This window comes from Clarias gariepinus, chromosome 4, assembly GCF_024256425.1.
Source record: "Clarias gariepinus isolate MV-2021 ecotype Netherlands chromosome 4, CGAR_prim_01v2, whole genome shotgun sequence".
In the NCBI taxonomy this organism is placed as follows: domain Eukaryota; kingdom Metazoa; phylum Chordata; class Actinopteri; order Siluriformes; family Clariidae; genus Clarias; species Clarias gariepinus.
This window is the reverse complement of record NC_071103.1, coordinates 32,532,592-32,554,494: the sequence shown is the minus strand read 5'-3', so window position 1 is coordinate 32,554,494 and position 21,903 is coordinate 32,532,592. Positions and strand designations below refer to the sequence as shown.

The 21,903-nt window shown below is 37.0% G+C and overlaps 1 protein-coding gene across 2 annotated transcripts in view; it reads right to left on the bottom strand.

Moving 5' to 3' along the window:
• Nucleotides 1–21,903, bottom strand: part of LOC128520078 (piezo-type mechanosensitive ion channel component 2) — a 126,559-nt gene that overhangs the window by 14,851 nt on the left and 89,805 nt on the right. Inside the window, exons 18-35 of one of the 2 annotated variants that reach the window (XM_053494101.1) lie at nt 21,389–21,549; nt 19,311–19,487; nt 19,005–19,127; nt 18,712–18,912; nt 18,321–18,525; nt 17,302–17,403; nt 17,039–17,204; nt 13,105–13,348; nt 12,673–12,769; nt 12,362–12,527; nt 10,690–10,779; nt 8,935–9,053; nt 8,438–8,509; nt 6,400–6,503; nt 5,279–5,399; nt 3,803–3,874; nt 3,485–3,651; nt 1,927–2,114 (exon numbers count right to left, since the gene is read on the bottom strand). In XM_053494101.1, the coding sequence (XP_053350076.1) occupies nt 1,927–2,114; nt 3,485–3,651; nt 3,803–3,874; nt 5,279–5,399; nt 6,400–6,503; nt 8,438–8,509; nt 8,935–9,053; nt 10,690–10,779; nt 12,362–12,527; nt 12,673–12,769; nt 13,105–13,348; nt 17,039–17,204; nt 17,302–17,403; nt 18,321–18,525; nt 18,712–18,912; nt 19,005–19,127; nt 19,311–19,487; nt 21,389–21,549 (2,575 nt within the window). The remainder of the gene's footprint in view (nt 1–1,926; nt 2,115–3,484; nt 3,652–3,802; nt 3,875–5,278; nt 5,400–6,399; nt 6,504–8,437; nt 8,510–8,934; nt 9,054–10,689; nt 10,780–12,361; nt 12,528–12,672; nt 12,770–13,104; nt 13,349–17,038; nt 17,205–17,301; nt 17,404–18,320; nt 18,526–18,711; nt 18,913–19,004; nt 19,128–19,310; nt 19,488–21,388; nt 21,550–21,903) is intronic. The other variant, XM_053494102.1, reaches the window with a different exon arrangement.

The window sequence follows — 21,903 nt, the reverse complement described above, 5'->3', positions numbered from 1 at the left end:
GTATTGCTGGGAGTTATTGCCGCATCCCTTGTACAGTCCTGACCTTGCTCCAAGCCATTTTGACATGTTTGGGTCGTTAAAGGAGTTCTTGGCAGGCCAGGCTTTGGCGTACTGAGACAACTTTCTACCTTGATGGTATCCAAGCACTAGTGAAACACTGAAATAAGTGCATTAGTCTAGCAGGGGATTATGATTACTCTCATAACTGTGTTCTGTACAATCAAAAGTCCTGTTTTGACTTGAACACCCCTCGTATTAAAGCCCTAACAACCGCACCTCAAAATGCGGTCCAAACATGTCCTGTCTATATTTAGGAAGAATCATCTTGTCATGGAAACAACTGGGATAATTGGGTCATTTGAGCAGAACACAGTTATTTGAGCCTTGTTTTTGTCAGTTTCTACAAAACACTTGACTTAAGCCGTAGATGAAAACTTTTTTATTTAATTCAACACTGAACAGTTTCCCTGGAGGTAAATCCAAATATAAAGTGTGCTGACGTGTGGCTAAAATGGTCTGTCAACAGAGGAAAGCTGTGACGAATTCCTGCTGGATCTTCACTGGCTGCATGCCAAAAGACACAAGTATGGTGGTGCTTTCAGAGAGTATAATGACACCTTCACTTCACTTATTTTGTTATCTTACAGCCTTACTCTTTAATGATTAAATGCATTCCTCCTGTAAAAAAACAAAACAAAACATAGAAAAACAGGTTTTGTAATTGGAAGGTAAATGTAAACTTTTTCATGCCTCTCTGCCCATAACCCCCAGTATCCAGACGAGTATACTGTACATACAAACAGCTTGTGTCTGCTGGAACCCCTTTGTTTAACCGAAAAATTAGTAATGTATTTCCTATTGACAATCTGTCTCTGGGTCTTTCTATGACTTACATATTAATGACTGGTTCTTCTGACATGACACAGGTATGTGTGTGCTTGTGTTTGTCCCTCTCCCCGAGCCAGTCTGGCCGGTAAGTGTATTGAGGTTCGGTCAACACATAATTCATCTTTAAAAAAACCAAGCGGAACAAATCTGTTTTGGCAACACATCATAGTCAATGAGGATTAGAATAAAAAGGAAGCCTTGCTGGTGTGTGTTAACGGAGAGGCTTCAGACATCAAACTGTGCATTTGGGTTTTTGGATATGTCAGGTAGAACAGAAGTTATCATTACAGTTAGTCCCCGACTTATGAACGGATTCCATTTCAGGAGCCTGTTGATAAGTCGAATTTGTTCTTTAAGTCCTTTAAAGTGAGTTTTACACATCTTTGACGCAAATTTTTTTAAATATAATTATAAATATAAATTCATTATTTGTTTACATCTATGAATGTTTGTAGATCCGTGGTCCGTTTGTATCTGCGAAAATTTGTAACTCGAATGTTCGTCTGGGACTGTGTGTACTTTTATAAAGGGGAATTTTTTTTCACCCCTATTAAATGGAGATGATGTCACAAAAATGTAAAACTTTCAAAATTAGCATATTATTATCATTATCATTATTATTATTTTATTTGATCTTTTTTATTTGTACTAATAGCAACCCAAAAACAAACATAAAAACATGATCATGAGTGACTATTTCTTTACCTATGTGACCCATTTTTGCATTTTTTGCTTAATCATGTTTGTATAGTTACACATCATGTATAGGTTAACATGAAATAAAATTAATTAATCATATTGTCTATTTTATGCAGACAAAAAGGATATTTCAATATATACTGCACAATCCAGACCTCTATACAAAAAAAAAAGAAAAAATCAGCAAAAACTAAAATATCTAATATGCTCTGGATTTTAAGGGCTACCACTTAACAATGTGGGCAGACTTTTTAAACCCTAACATTTATTTTATATGCAAATGGTGCATGGTTTAGTTGTGTATAGGGATGTACTGTACTTTGTAATGAAATACTGTACCTTGTCAGATTGTCTTTACTGGGACCAAAGTTCACACTCTCGTCCTCTGTGTCCTGATACTGTCCTGGGACAAGATCACGCTTAACATGCAATCTCTCAGCTCCTTCCAGAACCGTCTCAGAGGACGAAGGTCTGCACAACTGCTGCTGGTAATACATGTGAATGATCCCCCGTGATGGAGTGTTTCCCTGTACACGTTAGGGAAAACCATTTCAGTACCATAAAGTCAGATCCATTTCTGCAACAGCAACCGCTTCCAAAGTGAAAGTTTCCTCACAACATCAGTGTTTACACCATGTGGTGCTACAATTTACCGGGTGCCGTTACTCAATAAATAATAGCAGCCAAAGAATAATCTGTTGTCTATAAATTAGTATAAAAATCACTGTGCTGTTATAGGAAATTATCAACAACACGCTGATGTGATTTGCTCAACGTAAAAGCAGAGTTAACAAATTGTTTATTTCCTCTTATTCGACCGTGACTTATGAGCGATTACCATTTTCCATCAATAAAAGAATAAGATGTTGTATATTTCATGTGTTTATAGATATGTTTAATGCTGTTGAATGGCCACAAAATGAGTTTGTTCCTGTTATCAGATGCATTATAGCAGCTATAAACTGTTGTTTTTCCATGAAAAGCCGTTCTTTAAGTAAATAAAACACAAAAAAAACCCAAATCATTTCTTACCAAGAAACTACAAGAGCACAACCTATATTATGAAGACTACAGCTTTAGCTCTGACACTAAAGAGTTATTCCAGAAATACTGACTAAACATCTGCACACCATATCCTTATCTTAACCACAATGACTTGCTCTCACAGTGGGAAGTGGAGCTGGGGAATGAAGCAAATTTGCCAGTTGTAGCATGTCCATCCGCAAGCTTTAAGAAACATAATGCCCATTGACTCACTGACAACTCAATTGTTTTGTTATTAGTTTCTATAATGGAGGGAGACATCTGAGTATTCTAAGCAAATGCCAATTTGAAGAGGTACAAAGCTTACAGTACAGCCTGTGGGTAGATTTAGTCCGATAATGACTGACAGCACGCAAGTTAACGATTTGAATTCCCAGCATCCACTGGTGCATTCAGTCTTATAGAAATGTTTTTTTTTATACAAAGCTTCACCATGCTAATGATTATAAGCCTTAAATCATTGGTTAAGTTTCAATAGGAACTATACATTTTAGACTCACACTTACTCACTCACTCATCGTTATACCACTTGATACTGTATTCAGGGTCGCAGGGGGCCTGGAGCCTATCCCAGGAGGCTTAGGGCAGGAGGAAACATGCAAACTCCATGCACACAGGGACAGGAATCGACCTGGCCGGGAATCAAACCAATACTGTACTATAGTACAGTATTATACAGTGTAATGCACTCAGTCAAAAAAAAAAAAAAGACTGAGTGCATTAATACTGTACTATAAACCTCAAAGTACATCTGGGTCTAGTGTTCTGTTACAGAAATTCGATCAAAATCTTCTGACCACCACAGCTGTGGTATAAATCATCATACTGTTGGCATCGCTGGCATCGTCATTACCTTTTTGACCTCACGTGTGAGCATACAGCGTTCAGTTCGCAGCACAGTGGAGATGTCAATGTATTCCTGGCACATGGAGTTGAGCCAGGCAGTGAAACTGTCCAACATTGCCAGGAAGAGCACCCAGGAAAACTTCACTATGTTAAACACACGCTTCAGAATGTTGTCTGGAAATGTAAAGGAAAGCAATGAGTCAACAAAAATATATATTATAAACTGTACAGATGTAAAAAGAAATCCACTATGTATGGGTTAACAAAAACTAGTGTCTCTATGGGCTGTAGATGTGAAGTTTAATGCATATATGATATACAGTACCTGGCCCATCTGATCTCTCTTCTTCAACTGTGTCCTCCACCTGATCTCCTACCTCAATGGTTACAGGAGCTGCTGAAAAAAAGGCAAAACATCTCAACTACTGATATCACTAAGCTCTGTGATTATAATGCCACTATGAAATTATGAGTTTATTTTAGTAAATAATTGATGAATTGGTACACTAGATATCTTAATAATTTGAGAAAGCAGTGGTTATGTGTTTCGGTTTCTCAGTTACTCAGAAACGTTTGTGGAGCAGCACTACACTAGGAATGTAAGTGACTATGTATACAGTAAGAATTATCAGATGTTTAAACAGACAAACAGACCAATACAGATAAAGTTTATTATTATTATTATTATTATTATTATTATTATTATTTAGAAAGCTGCAAATTTCATATTGTCCAAGATATTCCAAATAGATGCATCCAGAAAAGAAAATAGTTCCAATTATTGTTGAATAATATCGCAGACTGTAACAAAAAAAAAAAAAAACTCTAAAATTATATATTTTAAAATAATCCTTTATAATAATCATATAAGACATGATAAGACATATAATAAGACATGGTTATTTAGACCACATCCAGATCCAGATATAGATACATACTTTATACACTCCTAATAAACAAAGGACTTGTTGGATGATGGTTAACTATTTCTCATAATTTTGACCTATTGATATCTTGAGTTCTTACTGAGCATGACAAATTTCAGAAAAAAGATAGCAATCTTTTACTTTTAAATCAGTTTGAAACTAAAATAAGTTTAATGGTTTTAGGCTTAAGGTTATTGATTATAATAGGCAGTGAATTACAGTTCAGAAGGTCCAAGGTTCAAATTGCACGACCACCAAGTTCTCCCTGTTGGGCCCTTGTGCAAGGCCCTTAACCCTAAACTGTATATATATATATATATATATATATATATATATATATATATATATATATATATACACACACCGTTAATATAATCCTGATAGGAACAGACTTTCCAAATTTTTGACTAACTGTGTCTACAGTAACACATTTAGCCTTGAAGTTCTTGGCTGACTATATTTCTTCTCTGGGGTCAGTCCAGCCATCTTATGGGATGAATTGACCATAGCGAATGTAACATGCTGGTCTTTATCTCTCAGCACCCCCTCCTAAAAGATTCCTAGATCGGGAAGGAAGAGTGCCAATGTAGAGTTGGCTGCACTCAGGACTGGACACAGCATGGCTCCCGTTTAAAGACAGAGGCAAAAAAACAAGTCCTCAATACTTGTTTTAGTTACGGATACCTCATATAGAGACACAGACAAAATTCCAATTCAGGATCAAAACATGGCTGTAGGTTGTAAGTGTGCTCCAGAGGAATGGTGAAGGAAGAATAATTGCAGCACAAGGAGAACAGAAGAAACTGAATGACTCTGGGCCAGACAGTCCTTCATTTTGTTCTGAATAAAATATCTGGATTCGATTTTTCACGTACCCTCCTGCTGTTCCTTCTTGGTTTTGCGTCCCTCTGTGTGTCTCTGCCAGAAACGCCGCCTCTCTTTGCTGCGTTCCTTCATGGCTGTTTTGGAGTCAGTAATCCATGCATGATACACAAACTGAAGAGATAGAACAATGCCAAAGACAGGCATGAAGAAGTGAGGGAACAGATTTGATTGGTTAGTGTTTGGACTTCATGATTAGAATTATTTTTGTGATCTCTCGTCAAGTATGCAAGAACAGTTTGGACACTGGGTATACGCAATACGTTAAAGAACATAAAAAAAATAATAAAAAAAAACAAGACTCAGGGTGTGGTTCAACCCAGAGTTCAACCCGTGGATGTCACGGTTTATTTTATTGTTTAAAGCTATGTAAATGTGATTTTAGGTTGAGGAAAAAACACAGACCCAACATCAACCAACAGAAAAAACATCTCCCGTGAAAAAGTAGCCCTGCTTCTCATGCATCCTACATTAAAGCGCATTACACTGCATTTCATTCACATGCAAAGCTGCCCATATGGCTTTTGACAGCTGCCTGGAAAACAGACATACAAAGCGGTGAGACATTCCTCAACGCTCCAGACCACGCATCAGGAAAATGCATTGTGCAATGGAGTACATAAGACTGGGTATGACCGAAGAGGAAAAGAAATATCTACACATAGACGTAGCACATTAGTACAAAATGAAGAAAGAGGAGAGATATATTAGGCCTGGTGGAAGTACCTTGGCTGCCCTGATTGCATACTGCAGTATAGTTTTGGGGAGCTTAATGACAGACTTTGGTAAAGCCAGCAAAGCAGAGGCAAACATTCGGATAGCTCTCTATAAGAAGGACAGAGCAGGGGCTGAGTTAGTAGGGACATAGCGTGTAGTCTTTACTATGGCGGGTCCATGCTTCCACACAGGAAGTTAGCAGTTAGTGGTCTGACAAATAAAGAAACATTGTTAAATGCAGAGACAACAAAATGCCTACAGAATCTCAGTGCTGTATAACCACAAGGGTTAGAGTATTGATTTTGCATGGTCGATATATACATGTCAAAATAAATTCATAAAAAATAAATAAATAAACAAGCACTAGATGTTATATATTATACGTCATATGACTAACTTGAAATGCAGATTTCTTAGGTGGTTCTTCTTCCTTTTTCTCCTCATCTTCCTCTTCCTCTTCACTGTCCGTCTCAAACAAATAATAATTCCCGCTTCTCACCACTGAAAAAACAGTTAACAGATATCAGGGTGACCAATGTGGAATGCAAAACATGTGCTGTACACAGTCCTTTTTGGATAAATCTTCTACAGTTTGGTGATCTTTAGCTAACATGTGAATCCAACACATGAACTGCTGCTCATGATACAAAACACACCGAGACAAAAAAATAGAAGTGCCCTCTTCTACATGCAGTTGAAACTGGAAGTTTAAATACATACTCAACCAGATACTGTACATTTAAACTTTTTCACAATTCCTGCCATTTAATCCTAGTAAACATTTCTTGTCACCACTTTATTATAAGAATAAGAAACAGCAGAAATATTTATTTTAGCTTTTATTTCTTTCATCACGTTCCCAGGGGTTTAGAAGTTTACATTCACTTAGTATTTTGGTAATATTGCCTTTACATTTGTTAAACTCTGCAGCTAGCTTCCACAAGCTTCTTACAATACTGTAAGTTGCTGAAATTTTAACTTATTCCTCAGAACTGGTATATCTAAGTCAGGGTTGTAGGTCCCCTTGCTCACACATGATTTTTTTCAGTTCTGCCCACAAATTTTCTATTGTATCGAGGTCAGGGCCACTGCAATACCTCAACATTATTGTCCTTATTCCACAAGTATGCTTGTGGTCACTGTCCATTTGGAAGAACTATTTGTGACCAAGCTTAACTCCATGGGAGATATTTTGAGATGTTTCTTAAATATATCCGCAAACTCTTCGGTTCTCCTGCATCAAAACACTGCCAAAACATGATGCTGCCACCCCCGTGCTTCACGGTTAGGATGGTGTTTTTTGGGCTTGCAATCCTCTCTATTTAACTTTAGACGTAACAATTCAACATTCAATTTCAGTTCCATCAGACCAAAGGACAAAAAGTAAGATCTCTGTTCCCATGTGCAGCTGCAAACCACAGTCTGGCTTTTAAATAATTTTTTTCTTTTTTTTTTTACAGTTTTGGATCCGTGACTTCTTCCCTGCTGAGAAGCCTTTAAATGATATCGGTCTGGTTTTACTGTGTATAAAGATATTTTTGTACCTATTTCCTCCCACGTTTTTCACAAGGTCCTTTGTTGTTGTTCTGGAATTGATTTAGACTTTTTGTACCAAAGTACACTTCTCTTTCCTGAGAGGATGATGGCTGTGAGGTCCCATGCTGTTTATACTTGTGTAGTACTGTTTGTACAGATGAACATGGTACCTTCAGGCATTGGGAACTTTTGCTCCTAAGGTTGAACCAGATTTGTGGAGGTCCACAGTTTTTCTGGTGTCTTGGCCGATTTTTTTCAGATTTTCCCGTGATGTTAAATAAAGAGTCTAAAGATAGGTCTTAAAATACATCCAGACATGCATCCCCAAATGATGTCAGTAGCCTATCAGAAGCTTTTAATCCATGGTGTTATTTTCTGGAATTTTCCAATCAGTTTAAAAGCCAGTAAGGAAACTATTGATACACTGAAATTGTAAATGGAATAATCTATTCGTAAACAATTGTTGGAAAAATGACCTGGCCCTCCGTGTCATGCATAAAGTAGATCTCCTAACTGACTTGCCAAAAGTATAGTTTGTTAACATGAAATCTGTGATTTTTTAATAATTTCAACCTAAATGTATGTAAACTTTTAACTTTAACTATACACGAGAAGCTATACAAAGTCACGCATGATGGGTTAGTGTTGCTGTGATTGATAGAGGACTGAGGTACACCATCACAGTGTGTGACCGATTCTGCGCTGTCGGACTCTCTGCCATGGTAGGCTAGGATATCATTGGGAGTTAAACTTACGATTACAAAAAGATAGGGTGAGACCTTTTCTTTTGGTCTACTCCGGAGTGCACAACTGTTTCTTTTTCGAGTGAGCCCTAAGTTCTTTGGTTATTTGCCTAAAATGACAATTATAAAAATGAGAAGTGATGTGTGAGTACTCACTGGAGGCATGATCAACCCAAGGTCTCCACCATTGCTTCCTCTTCCCTTTTCTCATCTCTTTACTCGTCTCTCCTGCAAAACCCAATTCAGTGAAGCACACATGAACCCTAAGAAGCACCATACGGATAAGAGAGTTTTGTCTAACGTCTGGTATGTGTGAGCTCATATGTTTTCAATTCTGCTGCAGTGCATTTAAGGCGGTAGTTAAGCTCAGGCACCTGTGGAATTTATGAACTCGTCTGTGTTGTGAACTTTCAGTACACTCAAAACCAATCCTGACTGCTGCTTTAAAGCTTTATTTCTGACAAAATGAGACGTGACATTGAATAATACCTAGCTGTATATTTTAAAATACTATATTCCGTGTAAAAGAGGTCAGAATAATGTATGGTACATATTAATGAATTGCATAGAATTAAATTAACATGTAGTCAGTGTATCAAAATACATAGGTCAGCTAAAGGTGTTCTCTTCAGCTGACACACTGTACCACACACCGTCATCTTCCACTTCTTCTCTGGACAGTGATTGACTCTCGCCACTCTCCTGTGCCAAGCTCAACATCCTCTCCTTTCCCCTCTTAAATTTTTGCTGCCGGCTCTTAATGCGGTCCATCCTGTGTGAGAGCGAGAGCGAGAAACAGAGAGCGAGAGAGAGAGAGAGAGAGAGAGAGAGAGAGAGAGGGAAGCATGAAAGAGGAAGCGTGAGAGAAAGAGAGAGAGATTGGCAACAATCCCTACTATGTCCGGTTTCTTTGGGTTGAGCTGAATGAGTTTTTCCCCCATCGACAAAATTAGAGTGATAACACCAGTCCTTAATTGTGAAAAGAGGTTGAGAGAGTTGTTTTGTATTGAGGCATGTGCAGAAGTGCTAAGTGCTTTGTCTTTCAGTAGGGAGGGGAGTAAAGCTGGGCAAGAGCATAGTGGTGCTGAAAGATCCTTTTTGTCTCATAGAAACACATTGCAGATGTCTTGTAAACACAGTGAACTGATTTTACGCTCCAGTTCCAAAATGTGGACAACAAAACACTAAGTTAAACCAGAGTCTAAGGTATATTATAGTGAAAGGAATCACTACTGCTTTGGCATATATATATATATATATATATATATATATATATATATATATACAGAGTCAGCTAGGAAAAGAGAAATAGTATAATGTATATTATATTAATATAATATTAATAAAATTATTATATATAGTATATCAATATATAATGTTTAGCATTTTTGTATTAATATAATATATATCATACAATTTTTCTTATATATATATATATATATATATATATAAAAGAAAAATATATACAGTACAAGACAGGTGTTGGACAATGAAACTAAAACACCTGGTTTTAGACGACAATAATTCATTGATATGGTGTAGGTCCTCCTTTTGCGGCCAATACAGCATCAATTTGTCTTGGGAATGACAGATACAAGTCCTGCACAGTGGCCAGAGGGATTTTAAGCCTTTCTTCTTGCAGAATAGTGGCCAGGTCACTACATGATGCTGGTGGAGGAAAAAACGTTTCCTGACTTGCTCCTCCAAAAACACCCCAAAGTGGCTCAATAATATTTAGATCTGGTGACTGTGCAGGCCACAAGAATGGGAGATGTTCAACTTCACTTTCATGTTCATCAAACCACTCTGTTACCATTCTTGCTGTTGTATTGGTGTATATTCATCCTGATACACGGCACTGCCTTCAGGATACAATTTTTGAGCCATTGGGTGCACATGGTCCTCCAGAATGGTTTGGTAGTTCTTGGCAGTGACACCCCTATTTAGCACAAGTACAGTATTGGGCCTAGGGAATGCCATAAAACTGCAGCCCAAACGATCACTGATCCACACCCATGCTTCACTCTGGGTATGCAACAGTCTGGGTGATACGCTTCTTCGGGGCTTCTCCACATTGTAACTCTCCCGGATGTGGGAAAATCAGTGAAGGTGGACTGTATATATATATAAATATATATATATATATATATATATATATATATATATATATATATATATATATATAAGAATTTAAATATAAAAGATCTGATGTGTTTATTGCTATGTACGGTTAGCCCCAAAAATAAGCAACTAACTAAAATAAGTAAAAATATATTTTTTAAAGCACACTCTAGCTCTTCAAAACAGGATAATATTTCTTAGGTAAATATATTGTCCATAATTGTCCAAGACTGTTCCAGCAATAGCAAATAATGACGTGTGAACTATGAGGTGTTGTATAAACCCACTGTCGTTTTAGCAGGTCCATGGATTTTTTCTCCTCTTCAAGTCGTGCTTTCACTGCTTTCACGATCGTGGCCTGGAATAACTCAGCTCCTCTGAGAGAGACAGAGAATGCATGAGATGCAGAGAGAACAAAGCCCACCCGATTCAGATTAATGCATCTGGTTTTGTCTAATGTTAGCCGCTTAATGACAAATAGCTGGTCTCTTGAGGTCAGTGTCAAACACGTTCAGTTTCTAAAAGATTAGATCTCATTATTCAAGCCAGATATAAACGGATTTATTCAGAAATCAGTCACAACTGCATTAACATAAGAAATGTGGTATTCAAAAAATGTTTTTTTTATTTTTATTTTTATACATTTTTTTGAGTGTGTATCAATTTTCAACTAGAGAGCATAATTAATGTGAACCTGAGATGATCAGCTTCATGCCATATGATTTTCAAACCCACAACCCTAAAGGTGCAAGGCGATGGTGCTAACCACCATGCCTTCCTTTATTTATTTTATCAACACAAATATTGTGACTGATTGATATTAATTAAGATATCCAGCATCTTACAGACAATAGGATAGGATAGGGATAGTATAGGGAGTGGAAGCTCACAACATTGGATAAGCAGAGAAACACACATTGTACCCCCCTATCAGTTAAGGTGAATTTCTACTATTCTGCTGGATAATAACATGATACTGGGACTCACTGGGAAACTTTTCTCTCTACATACATATTTGCATGTATGTTTCTGCTATATATCGTCTGTAAAGCCTTCATAACGGCTGTAATCTGAATTGCTATTGTTAATTGGTGATTTCTGGGGCTTGTCATTCTAAATAAACTTCTCCTCTGCAGCAGAAGTTAGTTTTGGTCTTGTTTTACTGGGAAGATCTTCATAAGAGCCAGTTTCATCATGGAACTTAATGGGTTTTTGTAAATGTACTTGACAACACTGTTCTTGTAAGGGTCTTAAAATAAAGATCAATTGTTGTTAATATTGTTTTTAAATGAATAACACAATTTCACAAATGTTATTTTCTAGTACTGAAATCTTCAAGAATGTAAAAAATGAGGACACTAAAGAAAAAACATAGGAGTGTTTAAACATTTGAACTTTGACTATTATAGTATGCAATTCATGCATATATATATATAGCACAAAAAACATATCAAATGTTACTGTATATATATGCATATATATATATATATATATATATATATATATATGCATATATATATATATATATATATGCATATATATATATATATATATATATGCATATATATATATATATATATGCATATATATATATATATATGCATATATATATATATATATATATATATATATATATATATATATATATATATATAACATTTGATACGTTTTTTGTGCTTGTTTGCTTAGTCCTTCCAAGTCAATGACTTCCTGAGATCTGTAACTCATAACCATCACCAGACGCTTGGTATTTATATTGGTTTTTCTGGTGCTACAGTATGTGAGGAATGTGCTGGAGTCAAAACAACACATTTCTATCACTAATACTTTATTAACTATCACTTTTCAAGAGTACTACTTCATTATTCAGCAACAAAGTGAGGAACCTGAAACTTCACATTTCACTGCCATGGTGTAAATGGAATGTCAAATGTAAAATCTGGCTGTTTGCGTGTGTACCTGGAGGCCAGAACCTGTGAAGAGCGGATATCGGCCACCACATGCAGGAAGTAGTAGCTCATGAAAACCCGTCTCTGCAGCAACAGGGAGGCAAAACAGATGCTGTCCCAGATAATACCTGCTTCATCACTGGGCAGTTCACACTGTTTATTAGCCTGCTGCTCCGCTAATTAGCAAGAGACAGGAAGACGTTGTAGAAGATTCAATGCATTATTAACTACACGTTATACAATATGATCTGTAATCACACTTTTTGTAAAAACAACTAATAGATTTAGATAGCCACTTTGGTCTTTTTATTGATAACTTACGTCGTGAATAGCCCTTTATAGTGCAGGCCAGACTGAACAGCTGGATGAGCCAACAGTGATTGACCACCAAGGCTTTAATATATCCACAGGCAGCTATCTGAGAAGTGAGGCGAGATGGAGCAGTGTCATCACATAAATCTGGCCTTATTTCATTCCAGTCATGTGGTGCGAGGGAATGTTGTTGGAAGCACAACACACACACACACACACACACACACACACACACACACACACGGGCGCACATGCACACACCATACAACTAAACCGTATTTTTTCCGCTGTGTCTGTAAAACTGTTTTAAAACAAATTTCTTATATTTAAGTGCACTCTTTATTAAGCCATCTATATACGAAAGATCCCATATAGATTATACTGGATGTAACAGCTACGGCTACAGTTACAGATTTCTATCTCGAAACATGGTGTACTTACAGACAGGATGTTCTTCATGGTGATGACAAACACGTTGTACGCGATAAGGAAATCCCAGTACCGCAGAATGATTTTAATAGGCTTGAGCAACAGCTCTCCACCAAAGAGCAAAAAGTAGAAACAAGCTACCAGGTAACCCATGCAGAAGATGCTGATGCGTGTGGTCCCAGTAATGAAGATGATGGTAAGGACGAACCAGAACAGGTAGCTGAACATGATCACCTTCAGCATATCAAGATACGATCTAAACAAAACAGAAGGAGAGCAAAAAAGAAACAGAGCGAGAATAGTCTGAGTGTGGATTGGATTGTGTGTAGGTTTTTGTGATATAGGGATGTACAGTAATCAATTATTTGTAATAGACAGATGTTCATCTAGATCCTCAAGAATATAGGAAGCCAGCAAGAAAAACTTAGAATTATATGAGAAAGAATTTAGGAGAGGAATCCAGTACTGTACATTGAAATGCACTTTCTCATCTTGTGCTATTAATATCATGAACGGGAGCTTTGCTAATTCTACACTAATCCTCCTGCTCCTTCTTTTTCTACCCATCTAGAGGCATCTGGAGATTATGCCAGTTTTAGCAGACAGAGGCCAACCCTGCAAGGATCCTGAGGCATCCAGAGAAGGACCGCTCCAGCTGGATTCTGCTTCGTGATGGATAGGAGCTACACATGCTGCTCCTGAGCTCCCAAAGATCCAGACTCCACTCTGCCCACTGCACCTGTTTTATTGAACTTCCAGCTGTCTAACACACAGTATGTCTGCAAAACAATTCCTGTTATCCGTTATCACCCAAATGAGATTGGGTTTCCTGTTAAGTCTGGTTCCTCATTAGGTTTCTCCATATTACCACCTCAGGGAGTTTTTCTTTGCCGTTGTCATCCTTGGCTTGCTTATGAGGGACAATCTGAGCATTTTCATTTATAGCCATTTTTCCTATTACTCCACTTGGCTATGAATATTAAGCAAAGTTTCACAATTTAGTGTTGTTTCACAATTTAATGTAATGCAATGGTCTCTTGCTTTGTTAATTAACCATAATTCAAATTTAATTCATCTCTAGCTATTGAGGATGTTTAGGGCTTGACTAATAAACAAAATTGGGTTAAAATAAAATTGAAAATGAATACTGCACAAGCCCACTTAGTGTATCAATTATCACGTTACTTCAGTTGTTGGAATGTTACAGAATGTACTGTACATCCAAAAGATATATTTTTATATATAGTAAATGTTAATTAAACCAACTCTTTTAATCAATTTTTCAGAAAACTATGTATACAGTAACAGCATCTTTTTTCACAATCATCACACCTTTTTACTTATTTGTTTAACCTGGCTGTAAGCAGCATAAAAAAATCTGCAGAATCAGGGAAGAAATTTCTGTCACAAAACATGCCACATGATTATGTATTTCTACCTAAATGAGTGATGAGGTGTGAGAAAGGTTCATGTTGCAAACTTATTGGGTTACAGGACGCGGTGAACATTGTCAAAGACTGGTGAAGTCATTATGGGGGTTTCACAAAGTGACTAAACATCCTGTAGTTACCCGATATAAGGCAGAAGAGACCAGAGTGCTACTGAGAACTTTTTTTCTTCTCCATGAATAAAATATCTCACTTTGAATGTCAAAAAAGTATCAGGGTGATGAATGAGATTGCTCAGAAGATTGCTTTTTTTTGTATCTTGGAGTCTATATAGTATAGAACAACATACAACTTTTTGTGGCTAATTTATGAAAAATCACAATCTAATTGTTGATCTTGAGGCCGAGATCCAGAAATACATGTGGAAAAATTTTAACTGATTTACAAGATCCAGGAGGACAGTCTGAGTTGTGTCTTTGAAATGTTGAATCTGACTGCAGTATTTAATAATATTATCCAACATACTTAAATATTAAGTTTAAAAACACAGTTGAAAAGACTTTCATAAAATCACATGAATCAAAAGCTAACAATTACCAGGTTATTAGCACAAGTGGGGATTTTTCATGTCCGGGTGTTCCACAAAGTCCTGTTTTAGGTCCCCTATAATTCTCAGTTAACTGTAAGGTATATGAGACTCCTTGAACATGTAATAATATTGGCTTCCACTCATAAATTCTGACAAGAAAAGTTGCCTTCAATTATTATACATAACGCAAAGAACACAGGTGACTCCTAATGACTCAAATTTGGTTAAAATTGCTTAACACATTGTTAAAACCTAGAAGGGTAAAACTTCACTTACTGTAAGTACTTGGTGACATGCATCATAAACAATTAACAAAAGAAATCATAGTTATATTTAATAGTAAAGGTAAAAGCATTTTCATATGCCCAACTAGACAAGAACTCACAGGATTGGGACTAAACAGCTGTGTAGCCATTAGAAAAACCACTTGATAGTGAGGGTAATGTGAAAATACTCCAAAGTGTAAAGATTAGACTTTATAACAATGGAAAAACGACATGTGATCTGATGATTCCATAGTGACACAATTCCTCCGGAGACAGTGTTACAATATGTTCTGAGGTTGCTAAAGTTAGTTCGAGGCTCAGCAACATTATGTGGCAATAAAATGAAGTCAGACCATGGTGTTCCCATCAGTTGACTTTTTCTTCCTTCATGCCACAGGCATATTCCAGGACGCAACCTGTAAAAGAGTGGTTCTGGGAGCATGAGGAATCATTTTCACACATGAACACGCCATCACTGTGCACCATAATCAAAGCTAAAGGTGGACGAAAGAAACCCCAGAGTTTGTGACTTTTTTTTGGTAAGTGGTTGATATTGCCTTGGAGCTTTTCTGTAAAAACCAAAAGTTACTATTAAGGATCTTGGTGTAACGTTATATGCTGCTTTATATTTCAATCCAAACATAAGTAAAATGTTTAAAATTACTTATGATAATCTAAAAGCCCTAGCTAAAATAATAGTATTATAATAAGATGCTAAGAAACTAGTGCATGCTGTTGACTGCCATGCTGCCTCTTTTATTTAGCATATTTACATTCCAGAAACGTGCTTGTAATAAATAATTAAAATATATAAAGTAAAAATAAAACAAATAAACCTGAATATTACCTTTGAAAAATAATTGTGCCTGGTATAGGACGAGAAAGAGGAGAGGAGGAGGGTTATAGCAAACAGTACACACAGATGTTACAAGTGACACATGCGCACTAAGAACTGAACTTGTTTGTTTATCAAGGTAACATTTATCATTTTATACAATTTTGCTCCTCTTGCAAAACACTCGCAGAACAAGTTACTCGCAATACAAGGTTTCACTGTACTAGCTTACACTGTACACTGGACGCTTTATCTTTGGGTATATCTTGCTAATCTCCTGATAATGATTGCAAGGTATAGCCTGTCTGGTGTAAACCTACTGTAATATATATACTCATGGATCGGTCACAGTTCAGCCCTTTTTATTATATTTTGGGATGTTAGCTACACCATTTATATGGTTATTTGTAAATAACCATTTTGATATCTTGATTACAATACTTGTTACATTTTGTTTAATAGGCCTTTGCAATTTGTAGTAATTGTCATAGATTTATATTTAATTTATTTGTGATTATTTTCATTTCATGACTTTTGAAAAATTATTATTATTTTTAAATTATTATTATTATTTTAATTATTATTATTTTATTATTATTATTATTATTATTATTATTATTATTATTTTATTTATTATTATTATTATTATTATTATTTTATTATTATTATTATTTTAATTTTTATTATCCTACTCCAGTATATTCATTAATTAGCTCATGAACTAAATCTATACCAGACACAGTACAGTAAAAAGCACCTTACCTAACCGCCTGTCTGAAAATGTGTGATAGGAAGGATGTTGTTACCTCAATATACAAGATTGAGGGCTACACAGAGTAACTGACTAGTCTTCTCTCTTTAGTATTACCTGCAGTGGATGAAATCAGGGACAGGGTTATGTTGACTGAAAGTGGCGGCGTCCAAATCTCTGCAGATCTCCACATTACTGCCAGCCAGGAGTCGCACTGCAGGATCATTTTCCTCCTCAAACACATGTCTCTGCAGCGACGCACACAGCAGCAACATGAAATCATCTACAAATAAAGAGAGAGACATGGCAGGGATGAGAATGGAGCCCTTGATTAGGTCTCAGAGAAAACCTTGTGTGTTCTCTGCATTGCCACCACTCACAGAGTAGGAAGAGAGGGTTGGGTCTGGTGTGGAAGTCAGGAAGGTAGAGCCATTTAACCACGTTGGAATCCATGCTCGATGAGGGACGTCGCCACGGATAGTCTGACCCACAATACAGACAGAGGCAGAATTAGCTGACTGTGTAACATACAGTATCGGCCCCTGTTTCCTGTTCACACTCAGTTGCTATTTTATGGTCAGAAATAAACATATGCGAATGGCAGGTCAGTTCAACACAGAGCGGGAAAATCCTAAAAGCTATGTACCACCTATTGCGTGTTCGGTTAATAGCAGACACAAAACCAAAACAGTACTTAAATTCCTTTAGGCATAAATATTCAAAATTCTGTCCTATTTTCATAGCACAAGTTTGGCTGTACATTATTAGGGCAGATGGCAAAGTGGCGCAGTCTTTAGCACTGTGGCCTTACACCTCAACCTATATTTTATTCTTATTCTATTCCATAATTGATTCCATAATGTTAATCATGATTTTTTTTATTACTATTGTTATTTTGATTTTAAGGTCAAGAGCGGTCAAATAAGCAGTTAATTGCATACCATACTGTGTATGACTGTGTAAGTGACAAATAAAATTTGAATTTGAATTTGAGGGTTCGATTCCTGCCTTGGGTCTGTGTGCGTGGAGTTTGCGAGTTAAAATGAAGTTCTCTCCATGTACATATGGGGTCACCCAGGTTCTCTGGCTTCCTCTCATCTCCCAAAAAAAACATGCCAGTAGATATACTGGCAATGGTAAAACTGCCCATATGTATGAATGAGTCTATGAATTTGTGTGTGTCCTGTTTTCTCCATGGTGTAGTCCTGCCTTGGATCTACCATAACCCTGCCCACAATGAAGCTGTTACTGAAGACAAAAAAAAAAAGCTTATAGATCCCATGCTGTGTACCCTTTAATTTGTCGTCAGTGGTAACAGCATAATAGTCAGTGTTGTAGCAAATATAATATGTTTTAAAACCATCAGTAAACTGTATTCGGGTATGTGTTGCCCTCTGACCTGAGCAGGCTGCTGGTGGGATGCCAATGCATATGAGGTACTGGTAGGTAAGCATGCAGGCCAGGAAACAGCAGTATTTGGGCCAGACCCCAGCGATGGCCTTCCTCCTGCGCTGGTACAGCACTGCAACCAACCCGAACGCATGCAGCATTGCACAAAAATCCATTCGCTGACCGATGACATTCACTGCTAACAGGAAGCAGGTCTAGAGGAAGGAGGATTCTTATTTAGCCTATAAACACAGAAACGTTCTCTAACAGTAATATAACTTTATACCTTTAAGTAGGCCTGCCAAAAGAACAAACAAGAAGCTTTTTTTTTCTGTGTGAAACAAACTAATAAAAAATTCCCCCATATAAACTCATATAATGATGACGCAGGTCTGTAGTACCTCTAGGCCAAATTTGTAGAAGAAGTAGTTGATAAAGTACTTGGCACAACTAATGATGCCATCATCCAGGTGTTGGCGTGTGATGTTGTGGAAAATCGTTCTGGTGACTGGAGCAGCCAGGTTGTTTCTCATACGGTGAAAATCTTGGTGCCGGTAGACAGTTACCTCAAATGCCAGTAGGGCCAACATCAACAGGTTATTCTATAAGAAAGACACACATAAAAATCACACATATTAAAGCAGTATAAAATGGCATACATAGCTGTCCGTTTGTGGTTTTACACTAATCCTACCCTTAAATTCTCCAGTAATGGTGAGAACTTCTTGAGGCCGACCCAATTGGCAGGGTCTACTGGGCTGCTATAAAGAAGAGACTTAGCCATGTCCAACCTTTGGACATCTGTATAGTTATCCGGCTGAAACAGAAAGATGAATAAATGGAGGAGATGAGCGCAAATTAAAGGGCTGACTATTGAATACTGAAGAAACAAAGAAATCACACACATTTTATTTCTGCTCATAAATTTGCTTTTTTTGTTATGTTTGCACGCCTTAGTAATGTGGTGCGATAAGTGGAGTGTGCATGGTTTGTATCTTACCATGGAGCAGTTTTTGGAGTATGTGACAGGCTGGATGGAGGTAAGCTGGTAGAGCATTTTGCAGACAATAATGATGCAGGTCCAAACGGTGCACACACTGGAGGCTAGAGCGCGAAACTGGCTGAAGGGCAAAGCGAAAGCCCAACTCACCAAGAAAACATAATTAAACACGGACACCTGGCAACACAACAGCAAGATCATTAGACTCCCACTTAAAACGTTCCTACATAATAAACAGTATCAGGTAGCTTACAGTTTTAATCTAATTGGTTCCACTTGTTAATTGACTTTTTATTTAATTTTTGTTGTTTGTTTTTTTAAATATTAACAGTATTGTTGAATTGTCTTACTAATCAGATGTTGATTAATTTTCCATAGTAGCAGGTCTGACAGTGCTACTGGCTGTAAGATTAACATTAATACACTTGTTCTACTAAATTTTTTATTGATAGAGCAGGTGTTCTACCTAATCCAAGCCAATGAATAAAAGAAAATATATAATCATTTAAATGGTCAAAATGGTTTAATTTGTTCATTCAACATTTTTTGAAGGTGTCTTCATGCCAGCGTTTGTCATACTGTAGTTTTATGTAAAACTGTAACTTTTACTTTTGCAATATGGTGAAATCTTTGGAAGGCAGCACCACCACGATTATACAGTAACTCCTACAAACAAGGCAAACCAGTGTCGATACACATTTTGAGTCCTGGAAATAAAACAATTCTCTCATATCTCACCGCCTTTCACTCCTGGTCACTGAAGTGGCATTTCCTACATTCCTGAACTGTTTGTGAGATTGCAATGAATTCTTGGTGTGCCTTGGTCACTCAGTTCTATGATGTCATACGCCTTAGGGTCCTTTCTCCCATTCCCGATTTTTAACCCTATTTCTTGCAATTTTAAGATCAAAGTAAATTTTTGATGATCGTCAGGATTGTCAAGTTCATGAGAGTTTAATATGGTGCGTACAGGTTCGGAAGAACTCTTAGCCAGTTAAACCATTTTCATGCATGATAGAAATGTTTGAATTATCGTCGCTAACTAATAAAACATGGCAGCATTTAGTATGTTTTTCAAAGGTGGTCTGTAGGAGTTTCTAGATAGTTTGTGCCTCTTTGTAATTGATTATAGAATCTAAATATATGACAAATGAATTGTTAAACGTTACTTAAAAATTACTGGAGCACTTGTTAAAAACCTCTCACAGTTACGACAAATCTGCTCAGTTGGCTAATTCCTACAATGCACACTAAACTACTAAATGTATGCTTTACTAAAAACACAACCATATGTGCTAAACTACTAAATCCAACAATCCATTCATCCATCTCAGAACTGCAGTAGTCCAACTAAGGTCCATGGAGGCCAATGGTGACCCATTTTGTATGACCGTGCTAGGACCTCCGGTCAACGTCCCCATGCACATTCACATACACTACGGGCAATTTGGGGACACCCTTTTAGCCAAACCTGCATGTCTTTGGACTGTGGGAGGAAACCCACCAAGCACGGAGAAAACATTCAAGCTATGCAAATTACGTGGGAATTGAACCCAAAATCCAGAGGTGCAAGGCGTTAGATTTTACAAAATTTTTGGACTTTACAATTTGTTTCAAAGGGAAACTAACCACTTAGAAATTCCCGAAGAACCACTAGGATTTGCCAATAAAAGACTTACACACTGGTACAGTTTTTTTTTTTTTTTTTTTTTTACTTAATGAGTCCATTCAAAAATTGTATTGCTTGAATGCTTGAATTTCTTTTAGGGACTGCAATTTCTCATGGACCATAGGAACTCAGACAAAAATCCCAACAATCTCCCAAATCAAAGTTGTGAATCTGAGTAAGGTCCTCTTATCCAAATCAAGAATGTATGAAGCCACACAAGATCAGTAGCATTTCTCCAAATGAGAGTACTGTATTAGGACACCATCTGATAGCATTACAACCATGAGGTGCCAAAAATTACAACCATAGGAAACCAAGAAGTAAAAGTTAGTTCTGATCCATTAATACCATCCAAAAAAGCTTTATATCCTTCAAACATTATATCAACTCTGTGCCCAAACAATCTCACCTCTTTGACAGAAACCCAGATGATGTAAGACGACACAATCTTTATGATGTGAAGCTCCAGAAGCCACCATATAAAGAGCTGCAGCTGATGGACGTACTGTAGAAACTTGAGGAACAGTACGGTCAGCCGGTCCATCACCAGGTGCCACTTATTCTTCAGATCTTCACGTGGGAAAAAAATTATACCAAGAGCTTTGAGTGACTTGTTCCAAAGAGCACTAACAAACTGATATTTACAGGTGAGAATGTCCAATGTATCCTCTAAACAGAACAACATTAACACTTGGTGGGCCTTTGTGGCATGAGAACAATGTGTATAAGCAACCATACATTCATTCTTTCTTAGGTCTGACAGAGATAGATTGCTGTAGACAGCATACTTAATAATTAGTTTATTAAAAATTACTACCCATAAGTGGTGTTGCAGTCATGTTTCGAGGGCATGAGGTGAACAGCTGGTGTAAAGCAAAACATTTAGTCTAGTTTCTTGACAACAAAAAGGAAAAGCAGTAAATT